This window comes from Gymnogyps californianus, chromosome 4 (assembly GCF_018139145.2).
Source record: "Gymnogyps californianus isolate 813 chromosome 4, ASM1813914v2, whole genome shotgun sequence".
In the NCBI taxonomy this organism is placed as follows: Eukaryota; Metazoa; Chordata; class Aves; order Accipitriformes; family Cathartidae; genus Gymnogyps; species Gymnogyps californianus.
In genome coordinates, this window is record NC_059474.1 from 36,779,458 (window position 1) to 36,793,307 (window position 13,850).

Below are 13,850 nucleotides of genomic sequence, written 5' to 3' on the forward strand. Positions count from 1 at the left end.
TGTACTACTTGTTACCTTCAGCTCATGGACTACTAAATGGGCCTGGGTGCTATAGCCAGCAAATTAGAAGTATAAAGAGAACTCGCCACCTGCTAAAACACAGTGAAATAGCACTTTAGGATTAGCTTATTTGGTTGGACAAAGAGGGGTGGGGGGCAGCAGCAAATGATCTTTGGAAGAACACCCTTACCTGTGGATGAAGAGATGTGGCATAAAAAGGGCCCCTCTAATCTGAACCCTACTTTTTTTTGGCACGCTATTATAGCAAGTAGCATTTTTGTATGTTTTGAATCAACTTCTTAACTGCTGCAAGTTTTTGACCTTAGATTTCAGGTTATCTTTGTAGAAATTATCTTGTTCGCTTCTTTTTCTAGATAGGTAGGAAGTCAGAGACGAGCAATGTCTTGGCCTGTGTATGTAATGCCACCTACGCACACCATCAGTTCATGGCATGTGGGGGCAAGAAGAAAAGATGGTTGGTGGGTGGTGGTGGTTTTTTTTTTTGTAGTGTGGTCAGACTAGTTGGTAGAAAGAATAGTCAGCAGAGCAATGGTTAGGTGAATTCTTCTGGAACTCTGAACCCAGAATGTGCTGCTGGTCAGCATACAACTTTCATATGCTTGGGCACTGGAAAAAAAAAATCTTGGTATTTCGAATGGGGAAACAGTCTCTTAAAATGAAAAAAAAAAAAAGGCACCTAGCAGTGCACAGATAATCCATTTTGAAGTGATCCGTGAGCACTGAAGCTGGGCAAATACGTTACCAGCTGCACGACCTTCCCCTCCCCTCCTTCCTTCTGTCAGCTCTTCTGTGCCGGGGGGAGGAGGGGGCACCCCTCTCCCGCGCCCCGCCGCTTCTCGTTCTTGCCTTCGCACCTAGGCCTCAGCTCGGCCCCGGGGCCCCGTTACAGCTCCCCCCCCCCGCCCCGCCTAGGGGCGGTGGCGGGGAGCGCGCCTGCGCTCGGGGGCAGGAGGGAGGCAGGCCGGGGGCGGAGCGGGCCTGTCACGGCGGCCGCGGCGCCTCCGCCGCTGTCCCGGTTGCCCTTCCGGCGCTGCGCCGGCTCGTCGCGCCTCCTCTTCCCTTCCCTTCCCTTCCCGCCAGCTGCGGGGCCGGTTTGAATCGCGGCGGGAAGGCGGTGCCGGTGCCGGCGGGTGGGTCCCCTGAGGGGGTCGAGCCGAGGGGCGCCGATGTCCGCGGGGAGCCCGCGCCAGGCGGCGACGGTTGGGCGGCGCGAGGCGGGGCAGGGAGAGCGGTGAGGCCGCCGCCCGCCTTTTCTCTTCCCGAGGCGGCGGGCCGGGCCCTGCCTGTCGGGGCTGGGCCGTGCCCGCCTGTGGGCTCCTGGCGCTCGGGGAGGCGGGGGCCTAGGGTCTCCTGCGTGAGAGAAACAGCAGCAATGAAGCAAAAGTAAAGTTGTAAATAGCGTTACGCGTCGTCTTGCTTTATCTTTTTAATGTGTATGTCTCCTTACGAACTTATATGTGCTATGTCAGGTGTTGGGCTGGCCTGATAAAGTGAGTTGTGCTACTTTTAAAGTGAGTTATGCATAATACCCTGAATTAACAAAGATTTCACGTTCTCTCCCAGGTATTGAGACAGAGAAAGCAGATTTGCATCGGGTACAATTTTTTGGTAACTTTATCCTTAGTTGTATATTTAGCAGTATATACTGAACAGCGGAATGTCCTCAAAGAAGAAGATGAAGAGAAATCATTCTGGAAATAAATTAAAGGTAAGCTTTGCTAGGTTGAGCAGAATTAAAACAGCAAATGTTTTGTTGTGTTACTGTGCTTTTTCTGGTACTGGCTGTGGAGGTGGATGCACAGGTGTTAACGTGGGGCTTTGTTGGGAATTGTGCTGTGTAGTCCCTGCTGGTGCAGGTTTGGGGTGTGCACGTTTTTCTTTTTTTTTTTTTTACTTTTTTTTTTCTTTTATGAGTAAGTACATCATCAGGCAAAATGGGCCATTGACTTTCAAACAGGCAAAAGTTTGAAAATAGTTTTGTAAAATTAAAGAGAACAGCTTAAAGGGGAAATAGTTGATGTGACTATATTTGGTACCATAACAAAACTTGTGAGGTACTGCTGAGTACTGGTAAAATTAAAAGCTCAGGAAGCTGGTGTTTTCTGGTTATAATTCCCTTTCCATGCACACGTACAAATTAGTGAGGAAATTAACTTGTACACTTACTGTGTGAATGACATTTACAAATACTTCACAAACTAGTGCCATTCTCCTCTACCCTTCCGCTTTACAGAAGCGTCTGTGTAATATTCGATTTATAAATTCCACTTTTTATAAGAAGTTACACTATAGTTTTTCAGTTTTTTAAAGTGAAAATAATTAAATTGGACAAGGGTGGAAATTTATGTAGTATAGAGATGAAAGAAGAAATATTTTAATGCCTGAAAAGAAAAAGGCCACAGATCATAGAAACCAGATATTAGGCTGTTACAAGATTTCTAAGCTTATACACTTAGTTTTATAAAATAAGATAAAGCTCACACTACCATATAGTATCAAATAGCAGAATATATCAGTTTTACACTATCACTTCTCTTAGGGCAAAAAACCCATAGCCTGAGGAAAAAACATATGCTTCAAATACTTTATGTCATAGCTCGGTAGTCGATATGGTCCTAGTTAAATGTATTTCTAGTCAAAGGTTCTTGAAATTCATTGTCATATTTAATCTGTTTTACATTCAAAAAACTGGATGAACTAGCTCTTAATTTCATACCCATCCAGGAACACAAAGCCAACTCCCATCCTCATTGGAAATTACTTCCACTTGAGGAACCAGATGTCTCAAGGATATTGAAGGTAGCGGAAGCAAATCAACTTGAGGAGCTTGATGATTCATTTGGTTAGTATTAACCTGAATGGCATTTAATGTATGATTTTCATGAACAAAGCATTGAAATATTTTGCCCTTATGTTTATCTAGGAAAAAGTATTGTTTCTTTGCCAGAGAAAGTTATGGGCAGGAGAGACAGAGGTTTTTTTGAGAGCAGTGTTATTTTCTGTCATTTAGGAAGTAACAAGTACAATGCTGTAATATGTGCAAGTAAAAGTTAATGGAAAAATACTGGCTATTCAAGTTTTGTAGTCTGAATGGTAGAATTTCACACGATATAACATTGCAATTGTGTAAGAATTTACATTTAAAAATGAAAGTTCAGTATCTTAAGTTATTCTCTATTAAATTACACAAATTATGAAGTTAAATTTTTGCTATTGTAGGAGTATTCATGGCAGCAAACTTAGACGTTCACAGGGATGTTATTCTGCCGCTTTCAAATGTTGCTTAAAAAAGTAACATCATAAAAACATACTATTTTTGGTGAAGCATTAAAACCACTTTCATGCTCCGTATGGGACTTGTGTAATGAGGCCTCAGTATACTGGAAGAGAATCAACTTAGATGGAATAGGTGCCCCTGTGTGAAGTCCTCTGTTATTAAATATATATAGCTCTTATATGTCAATGCCAGTAAGAAAAATATTTGAAAAACTGCATAGTTAGAAGTTGTAGAAAAAATGCTAAAGAGTTGTTACTGCTCTACTAATAGTTACTACTCTAAGAAAATTACGGAGATATACATGTAACTACTAGAAACAGCGTTGAAAATGAGGTATAAAGAACAGCATAGCAAAAGTGGTTGTCATAAAGGAAAGGCTGGAAAATTAAAAGCTCTTCTTTTCCTCACTTCTGTGGTATGTATTAAAACTGTAAAAAGGATGCCCGCTAACACTAAATTTCTATGGCAGTGTGCTTGAAAAAAGAAATCTCTACTATGGAAGGCATACTAAAACCTTAAAGTTCTCAGAGTTCTAATCTATTTTGGTAGCTATCTTCAAGAATTCTACATTTACAAACATTCTGTAGCGGCTGTAACTGCCTTCATATAGCATCCAATAAAGCAGCTAAAAATCCGTATTAAAAAAAAGGTAAAATGTAGAAAGTAGTTGTTTAAATGATAGAAGATTGATGTATGCCATAGCAAAGAGAGACTTTAAATAAACTGTACAAAATGTTTTGCTTGCTATATGCCATATGTACGTGCTGAGCTTTCCTGCACCTTTGGTTTCGGTTTGTAAAGAAATAGCAGGTAGATGAGTATAGAAACTATGAAGCTTTTCACTATATATATTTTTCCTAATCCTCAAATAATACTTTTTACAAGACTTCCTTTGTATTAGTGAGCAAGCCACAGATATTCTAAATGTTTAACGGCAGGCAGTGCTAGCATGTCCATGCTCTTTGCCTGAACAGATGGGAACAATTTTCATACAGCTTATTTTCTGTTCTTTATAGATCACCCTCTGCACAGCACTGCTGTGGATGCTTATGGAGAGGAGCATTCACAAAACGAGTCACTTGGTCGTGTTTCAGCACCGCAAAGGAAGAATACAGAAAGAAGGTCTGGTGGAAAAAAGTAATTGCCAGCATTTAATTTCATCTTTAGATTTTTAGATTAAATGGGAAAAATGGTCTGTTTGTCAGGTTTCCCTAGTCACTTATTAAACAGAGGCTTTAACTTAAAATTTCCCAGGTAAGAAACCAAAAGAGTAAGTAAGGTTGAGGAATGTAGAAAAGAAATGGGAGAATAAATTAGAGTCTGCCTTCTGTAAGCGGTACATTGATTTAAGTACTTACTGTATTTTTTTTAATATGAAAGGATTTTAAAATACCTCTGTGAGGTATTAATTAGTTCTCTAAATGCTGGCGTCTAAAGTTAAAAGGTGGAAAAATTGAAAAATAGGTAGAAGCCAGTTAGATTATATGTAACAAAGAAAATTATTTTAAAAATCTTTTAATGCAAATTTTAGTATATTTCTCATTTATTAGATTAAATTTGCTTTAAATCTGAAATAGTTCTTATTTGAATGAAATAGCAAGACAATAATAGTGCTTGTATGAGAGTATGGTTTTTTTTTTTTTATTTTTGATTTCCAACCCCGCCCCCCACCAAGAAAGCCTTCTCCATTCCTGCTAAAATATCCTCAATAATAATTTTGTCTCTGTTTTGAAGTTTCTGCTCAATACAGCATGGCTGTCCCAGTGGTCAGTTAGTAATGAATTTCTAAACTGTTGTGAGGGTTGCTGTTGAGGGATAAAGATTCTGTTCCCTTTATATGCTTTTTACAACTTCTTATGTTTATTTAGGAAACACAAACTAAATGATATAGCAGTACAAAATGTTCCCCAAAACACAAGATTTTATTGTGTATATGGTTGAAGATCATTCTTTCTCAGTGTGTAGTGGGTTTACGTGTGGATATTTTTCTTTTCCTAGTAAAAAAACGCATCGCTTAAAAATGTCTGATGGTGATGTTCAGAAATTCAACACAGCTGATCCTGAAGATGAACCCCTTAAGGAGAACGTGGTACAGAAAAAGTTGCATGAGTGTTATCAATCAATTTAATTTTAACTTACTTCATGCCATGCCTGCGTTAGTGGGGGGGGAGAGGAAGACCTTTCATTTGTTTCTTAGTACTGCCTTAGTACTTAATTGTATCTGAAATAATTAATCCTGAGTATTCCTGTGAGATGGCCAAGTGAAATGCTTAAAGCTACAGTCATCGGGGAATATAATAGCCAGGTGTTCCTGGATCCTATGGTCCGTTCTCTTGCTCATTTGGCAATATGTTCTTTTCTTCTTTCAAATATCTTCTTCATATCTGGAATATATGTTCTTAAAGAATGGCATACTAAATGGACTAAAAATCCTTTTGTCATGGTTTAACCCCAGCCGGCAACTAGGCACCATGCAGCCACTTGCTCACTCCCCCCACCCAGTAGGATGGGGGAGAGAATCGAAAAAACCCAAAAAACTCATGGGTTGAGATAAAGACAGTTTAATAGGACAGAAAGGAAGGAAAATAATGATAGTAATAGTAATAATGACAATAATAATACTAAAAGAATTAGAATATACAAAACAAGTGATGCACAATGCAGTTGCTCACCACTTGCTGACCAGTTAGTTCCCGAGCAGCGATCCGCCCCTCCCGGCCAACTCCCCCCAGTTTGTATACTGGGCATGACATCATATGGTATGGAATATCCCTTTGGCCAGTTGGGGTCAGCTGTCCTGGCTGTGTCCCCTCCCAAATTCTTGTGCCCCTCCAGCCTCCTTGCTGGCTGGGCATGAGAAGCTGAAAAATCCTTGACTTAGTATAAACGCTACTTAGCAAGAACTAAAAACATCAGTGTGTTATCAACATTATTCTCATACTAAATCCAAACCATAACACTATACCAGCTACTAGGAAGAAGATTAACTCTGTCCCAGCTGAAACCAGGACACTTTTGTACTTGTTCAGTATTGAAGTAAAACATATTTATGAGAATTGAATTTTTTATTGATAAAATTAATTTTGAATATATATTAGAATTAAACAAAAAACTACTTCAAAACTACTCAGTTTTGAACGAGTGTTTTTCCACACTTAGACCACAATTAGTGTAAAATGCTTTTGGCCCACTTAGCTTCCAGGCATACAGAGGAAGTTAACTATCTGCAGACTTGAGAAAGTAGGCCTATGATAAAAGAAGCTATGCAGTAGTTTGCAGAGAAGTTTTTTACGTATTGAAATTTATTGGAATTGTTGAAAATCATGTTCTAAAATTCAGTACAGAGTGTTAGCCTTTCATCAGTAAACTGCATGTATGCAGCACTCTTGTAGAAGTGCTGTTGGTGTCACAAAGTAGTCAAAGTAGAGAAAGAACTAGGACAGAACATGGGTGAAAAGGCAGGTGAGCAGGCGCTGTTGATCAGAGAACTGTTAATACTGGGTGATGACTATGCTGAACTGAGGGTCCGTATGCTCCTTAAAATGTTTCTACTCCTCCTGCACGGCCAGTGGCTGACATGTCAGTTGGTCAGTGCAGTCAGGCAGCTGCTGTCCCTCAGCAGTGTGATCGCTGTGCTGTGATTCTGGCGAAATAGGCCTAAGTAATTGTTACTGACATTTCAGTCAGGAAGTGCTTTCCTGCATTCTGCCTAGTTGTCTTCTCTCAGAATTTTAAATCAGTAAACCTAGGGTTTTTTTGGAAGTTAATCTGCTTTTTATGTCACAGAAAGCTCTGACTACTACTCAATTCCAGGCTAAAAAGAAGCGGCCTTCAGAGGAGAACACATCAGATCCTTCTGGTAAAGTAGACTTTTCAAAACTCCCATATACCTTTTCCTCATTCGAGATGAATGCTTTTCCATAACTCAGTGGTTTTCATTTCTGGTAGGTAGCAACGTACTGCTTCTAGAAACGGGAGGTTTTAGTTTTGGTATAGGCACTCATTAGCAATGGTGAAAATTGAGGGGCTGGTGTGCCACACAGCTCCGATCCCCATGATTTGCATCCCTGGACTTGCCTGGTACTCCCCTGAAGGGGTAAAGCGTAGGTGTGCATTATGCCTCGCACGCAGCCTGGTTCCCTTTGGAGGGAAGCCTGGGTCCATGGGTATGGAGCTGTAAGACACTTCAGTGCATCCCTTGGTCTGGAAGCCTGGAGCACCAGCTGTGGGGCAGAACTTGGAGTGCCCCTGACTTACAGCGTAGGCACAGCTGTTAGTATAAAGACCTTTGAGATAGGGAGCTTCAAGACAGTGGCATTTTTCGGTAGAGAGAAACTATTTCTCAGGTGTCATCTTGCTTCCTTTGAATGGTACCCTGTCACAGTCATGTCCGAGATTTACATTTGGGAGTGTGTGAAGAAACATGGTTTAAGTTTTTGTGACATTAGTTAATAATACTATTGCAAAGTTTAAAGAAACATATTTGTATATAGCTTTTTTTTGAAGCTTATATGGTATTAATACAAAATGTACACAAATAAAACAACTCATGACTCTGAGTAATGCAGGTTGCCCAAACTCAGGCTAATAGTTTTTACAGTACAAACAGCTATATCTACAGGTGTGTAGTTTATCAGTTAGTTTACTAATGTGCTCCTGGACTTGCTTGAAATGATGAAGAATAAGAAATAAGTTGTATATGATTGATCGTCCAAATTCTAAAGTGTTCCCAGATAAATCTATCATAGTTGCTCAGCCAAAGAGAGATGAAATAATTCATATATCCCTCTTCTCAAGTTTCATATTAAAATATTCCTAACTTTCAGATGGTTATTTTAATGGTGGGCCCAATAACTTTTCTATTATTTTAGAATGTGTACCTGAATTGTGCAATGCTTATCTTTATTCTGTTGTTTCAGTGGATAGCCCATGTTCTGTACAGGTTTGGTGTCCCAAAGAGCTGAAGAGATCTCCTAGAGATATTACAGAACTGGATGTTGTTCTGGCTGAATTTGAGAAGATAGCAGCAAATTACAGGTAAATATTCTGCTTTCCTATGGCTGAATACTCAAAAGTTTTAAAAACAAGTTACCAGCGTTTTTGCTTAATGGGCTGTCCTTTAGGGAATGCAGTATTGCATGGTTACATTCTGATGTTATTTCAATGATTATTAGGTTTCTGTGATACAAATATTTTTTCATATGTGATCTTGAGGTGGTCTCCAGGGATTTGGTATTTTTCCAAACTTAAGAACAACACATCTCAGCTGACATTTTCCAATGTAGAAATTAAGCTATTGCTAGCACATGAAAGATCTGCAGTTGCCTGTGCTACTAGCTGCTTAACATTGGGTTTTATTCATTACTCAAAGGAATGTTTTTGGATGAGATTTCTCCTTTACTAAACCAAATGGGTTGTGTTTTGTCCCTCTGACTTCTCCAGACAAAGCATAGAATCAAACATCTGCAGAAAAGCTATCAGTGGCTTCTGTTCTGCTTTCAAGAACGAAATCACCGATCTTGTAAGTACACTATAAATAAAATCAATTTTGTGGTAGTGATTATAGACCTGTATATTACATTGTAGTCAAAATGCCTATGGTTTTATATTGTCTTTTACACATTTATTTTATGATACTTTAACTTTTCTAATCTCTTGTCAGGCTAAAAAATACGAAAACACAGTTTGTTGTGTGGGGGTTATGATTTGCTGCCTCTGTGCTGGCTTTCATGAGAATTGCCTTTAGACACAACACTGCTGTCATGCAAGTATGTTGCAAAATTTTCAGCTTTTGAGAAAAGGGAAGCACCTATAATCCTGAAGTGTTTGTCAGATCTAAAGTGTTATGCAGTAAAACTGGAGAGCTGCATAATTTGAATGAGCAAACAGTTATGTGAAGCACTGTTTTAAAAGCTCATGGACTAGACTTTTAAAAGGTTGATGATTTAATCTTTATACTGCGTCTCAGTGACTCTTGTGTAAAGCCCTGACTAAGGCCTCAAACATAGTTCAGGGAAAATCATCCTTTTTTAATTAACAGTTTGAACCTAACTGTAAAAAGCTTATTAGCTTGGAAGACTAAGATTTCTTCTCACTAACTACAACGAGTAAAATAAACTCAGAACTTTGTAGGAGTTGTGATAAGTACAATGGATAAGTACTAAAACTGTAGTTCGAAGTGATTCATTAGAATGAACAAGTTTTAAAATTATTAGATTTATACATTTTATGTAAAGTTACAGAAAAATTAAGCTAGGTAGTATTACACTAATTGGTACAAGGAGTATTACTTGCACTAACTGGTGCAAGATAACTAATTTTGTGCAACAGTCTTCCTCTGGCATGAGGAGAGAGGAAAGAATGATACACAACTGATACGCTTGTAACCTTCCTTTGAACCAGTGCTGGTTTTTTAAAATAGCTTTTTCTGTTATTCCAAGTAATTCTTGCAACCATGTTTTTAGCAGGATAGAGATGAAATCAAGATCCATAGTCAATCTGTAATTCTTCTTTTCCTCTGTAGATAGTGGAAGTCCAGGAATTAAAGACTATGAAGAAAAAAAATGCTAAGGTAAATACATACATATCACTAGATTGTACAGCATACAGAGGTGGGCATTGAAATTTCAAGAAGTTGAATAGAAGAAATAAAATAATTCACAAAAAAGTGTACTGTACTACAGAATCAACTGCACAAATAGAGGATAGGGAACCACCAGAGGTTTTTTGGAAAAGATCTGAGTAAATATGGATCACAAACTCCATATGTATACTGCTATACTGGTGTAAAAAGAAGGAATGCACATTAGGATGTGTAGGTGTCTATGCATGTGAATTACTCTTTTTTTAACGAGCGCTGGTGAGGCCTCTGGAGAGCCAATTAAATACTGCGAGCTAACCTTCAAGAAACACAGATGAATATAAAATCTAGGAGAGCAGCAAAGATGGTGACCTGTGAGGATAGAACTGGATTGCTTAGTTTAAAGGAAAGAAGTCTGAGAGCGCTGCATTCCCTAAATATATGCAAAATTTTTGTTCAGAGGAAGGCAGTTCCTCTGCTCATTCAGAGCAAGTAGTAGTCGACTGAAGATGCAACAGGGGAGTGTCGACAGGAGGAGGAACTAGTGTAAGAGCAGAAAAACATTGCGGTGGTTTCATCAGGAGAGAGGTGAATGCCCTGCAGCAGAGATAATTAAGAGGTTAGGCACTGTCTGCCAGAGGCTTTCTGCCCAGATTAACATCTTCCACAAACTTTTCGATGACCAAATAGCTTTTAACAAGTAAAGTCAACAGAAAGCTTATTCTGGGAGGTAGTAATTAATGTGCTAAAGTCTTGTTAATTTGAGGTGATATGGTAAGCTATTCTGAATGTAAAATGAAAATTTTAAGACACATCTAGCGTTCACAGCCACTCAGAGTTATCCTTATTTTGCCTCTTATACATTTGTTTAAAATCAGATTTGTAGTTGCTGAATTTAAATTTATGATTAGTTTTGGGGTTTTTTTTAAATTGGATGTTGTATTAAAGCTTAATTATGCTTAGTTCCTTAGTTATGGCAATCATACTGAACATACATTTGTATTAGTCTGCATTTTTAAAACAGAAAGAAACAAAAACCTGCTAGAGTTGGTCATGTTTGAGTTCAAACTGTCACAAACTCCTTTTGTAAATCCAGTGTTCCTTAAGAGAAATTTTGGATGGAGATGAGAGTTTGACATTTTAAAGTGTTTAAAATACAAATGTAAAATACAGCAGTTTATAAGGTCTGGTATCTTGGAACCTTCCACACCCAGAATCAGAAGCATAAAACCTCAAAGAAAAAAGGCCAATGAAATTTGAGTTGTTTGCCTTTGAAGTTACAGAAACTGTTTCAAAGACTTTCCTCACTATTTGTTTCAGGTAATAACAGACATCAAAAAGAAAAGGCAGCGACTGTTGCAACTCAGAGAAGAGCTAATTGGGTATGTTTCTAATGATGTACAATAATAGCCTGAAGAACTTAAGGAGTCTGGTATTTTGTAACTCAGAAGTGAAAGTAACTTTTTTTGTTCTTTCATTTTATTTTGATGAAACTCTACTTCTGTTCTGTATTGCTTTCTGTTTTTACAAAAGCTCAGGATAACCTCTCCTTTCCATCTTTCAGTTGCCTAGATAGTCATTCTTGCAAGTTCTCTTAGCTAACTAGTTAGTGGGATGGTATTTCAGACCATACATTCATAAGAAAAACACTAACGTTACAATTGGAATTGCAAAGGTGACGAAGCATAAATTTACAAAGGTAATACAGAGGGCTTTTTTGGTTTTGAGGTGGGAGAATGTATTTCACCTCTGCAATTTGGCAGGGTTGCCTCTGAGTACATGGTTGCTTCCATCTCATGTGGCCCCGCAGTTCCCGTTCGCTAACTTGGCATTAATCTTAAGTATCATTTAGATACATAACACAGAAATTATGTTCTTTGGAAGAACCATTAGACTTCCCCAAATCCAGTTGGTTACTAGTGACAAGCTTTATACTGAAGCTGCATATAACATACACGCTGTAAGTTAACTCTGTAGGGAACCATGGGCTTGGATCCACAAAGGCAGATTAAAAGCCCTTTCTCTGTGGCCGTGAGAGTCTTGTTTTCTTTGCAGTACTATGGACAAACTTCACTCAGAGAACTAAAGGCATCCCTCAGAATGGGTTTGAACCCCCTCACAGATTGAAAGCTGTCTTCACATTTTTTTATTTGTTGTGTTTTAATCCTTTCATCATCTTAAGAAAGCTTTTTTGCTGCAACGGTTAAATGAAAATGGCTGTTGGTGTTCAGTTTTTGGAGTGCTATTTTAATTGAGCCCTCCAGTTTTCTTAGGCAGAGGCATATGTAGTTTGTAGATCCTGAGTCCGCTTCAGCGTAAGCACTGAACACCTCAGCCTGCAAGCAGGTGTGTGCACAAGCCGAACACCAGGTACTTAAGAAACTTCACTTCAAAAACTTAAGTGCTTAAGAGAGAGTGGCTATATTGTCAGACTCAAAAGAGAGATGTGGAAAAAAGTTTGAGGTTTTTTTGTGGATTTGGACCCATGTTCCTGTTTAAATAATATGCTAGTTGTTCTAACTAAACAGTACGTTATACTAACCTATGTTTTGTATTTCTGACCAACCTTCCCCTTAAGTCTTCTTCAGAGGAGATATGTTCATAGTTACTCATGAAATAAATATGCAGATACAGTCATCAAAGCCTTGATCTTTTTCAGAGCTGAACCACAACTGATACAACTACAAAGAGAATATGCTGAGGTACAGGAAAGGAAATCTTCCTTGAGGGAAGCAACTGAATTACTTACTGATTTAAAGGAGCTACAGCAAGACTGTTTGGATTATAGAGAAGAAAACCCAAAAGAAAAAGTGGTAGTAAGTACATATTTTGCATGTGTTTCTGAACTGTTCTGGATCAGCCCCCCAGCCCTTTTTTCTTTCCCAGACTGATGGGCATTTCTGTTAATGTTTAACTTACATTAAATAGCAATATTTTGTTGATTGTCTTTGTGGAAGCAACATGAGAATCGTTGCTGTAACTGTACTGTAGTATCTCACTCATGTTTTTGGTCTCATGTTAGAAACTAATGTATTTCAGAGAGGATTCTACTACCTTACTGTCTATGTCCAGGAATTCAAAGGACATAGAAGTGTAACAGTTGTCCTCAGGTCTAACATTTTTTATAGAAATTGAAGATTAACAGTGAGAAACAAGTAATCAATTTCTTTTGTTGTTATTGTTCAAAGGTAGGGAAAGGTCGGGTACTTACATGTCTGTTCTATAAGGTATTTAATGCTAAGAACAGCGCTTGTATTTCATGACCAGAGTAACTTCTCATGGTCTTACAACTCCATCCCCTTTTACCATGGCTCATGACCTGATGTGGTACTTTCTGTTGACAATGCCACATGCCTGCCATGTGTAAGGGAAATCCTACCATTTCAGAAGACTCTCTCATGTTGGCTGTTCTTCACTTTCAAAAATCATGTTGCACCATTTCAGATAGAGGAAAAATAAATACAGATATGCAAGTGATTTTTCCAAGAGTTAAAAATGTTGCCTTATAATTTTATTTCCTTAACAACAGTATGGAACTTCCAGCCTCCCTGCTCTTCTGGTGGAATCACGGAGAATTCTAGGAGCAGAAAGACACTTTCAGAATATTAATAAGAAACTGGAAGAGGCTCTGGCTGTACAAAGAGGGAAGTTATCAAAGAAGCACTAAGTGTTTTTTAATAGACTTCTTGACATTCGTTAGGAAAAATTATTAGAATGGTCAGTGCTTAAAGCTTGTTTAATCATTGTTGCTCTATTTTGCTTCAGTGTTTAAAAGAAGGCAGTGACTTAATTAAAGATTGTATCTTTCTGTTGTCAAATAGTCTGTGTGAGAACTTATTCAGAATGTCAGTGAAATTAATGAAATAGCAATTCCAGTTAAAGTAGTAAAAGTTTTCTGTGCTCTGTTAACAATGTTGGTTTTTAATCTTGGGCTATTAATGTAATCTTGAAAGCAGTATATACTTTTAAAAG

At 38.5% G+C, this 13,850-nt stretch overlaps 1 protein-coding gene across 4 annotated transcripts; it reads left to right on the top strand.

The window, feature by feature from the left end:
• Positions 1 to 1,056: 1,056 nt before the first annotated feature.
• On the top strand, positions 1,057 to 13,790 carry CENPU (centromere protein U). 4 transcript variants are annotated; one of them, XM_050895997.1, is made up of 12 exons: positions 1,057 to 1,151; positions 1,585 to 1,729; positions 2,746 to 2,863; positions 4,315 to 4,435; positions 5,297 to 5,387; positions 7,085 to 7,157; positions 8,218 to 8,335; positions 8,741 to 8,819; positions 9,822 to 9,869; positions 11,199 to 11,260; positions 12,538 to 12,694; positions 13,408 to 13,790. In XM_050895997.1, exons 2-12 carry the CDS (start codon positions 1,679 to 1,681, stop codon positions 13,543 to 13,545), a joined length of 1,056 nt encoding a protein of 351 aa, XP_050751954.1. In that variant the 5' UTR covers positions 1,057 to 1,151; positions 1,585 to 1,678; the 3' UTR covers positions 13,546 to 13,790. The 4 variants fall into 4 exon arrangements, with proteins under 4 accessions (XP_050751954.1, XP_050751958.1, XP_050751956.1 ...); XM_050896001.1 differs by having other exon boundaries at positions 7,112 to 7,157; XM_050895999.1 differs by having other exon boundaries at positions 4,315 to 4,420.
• The last annotated feature ends 60 nt before the right edge of the window (positions 13,791 to 13,850 follow it).

What these genes read in the sequence shown, in the direction of transcription:
- CENPU (XM_050895997.1), top strand. Translation starts at nt 1,679, where the DNA reads ATGTCCTCAAAGAAGAAGATGAAGAGAAATCATTCTGGAAATAAATTA. An exon ending in GAACACATCAGATCCTTCTG is followed by an intron (nt 7,158 to 8,217) that starts GTAAAGTAGACT and finishes CTGTTGTTTCAG; the next exon opens with TGGATAGCCCATGTTCTGTA. An exon ending in CTCAGAGAAGAGCTAATTGG is followed by an intron (nt 11,261 to 12,537) that starts GTATGTTTCTAA and finishes GATCTTTTTCAG; the next exon opens with AGCTGAACCACAACTGATAC.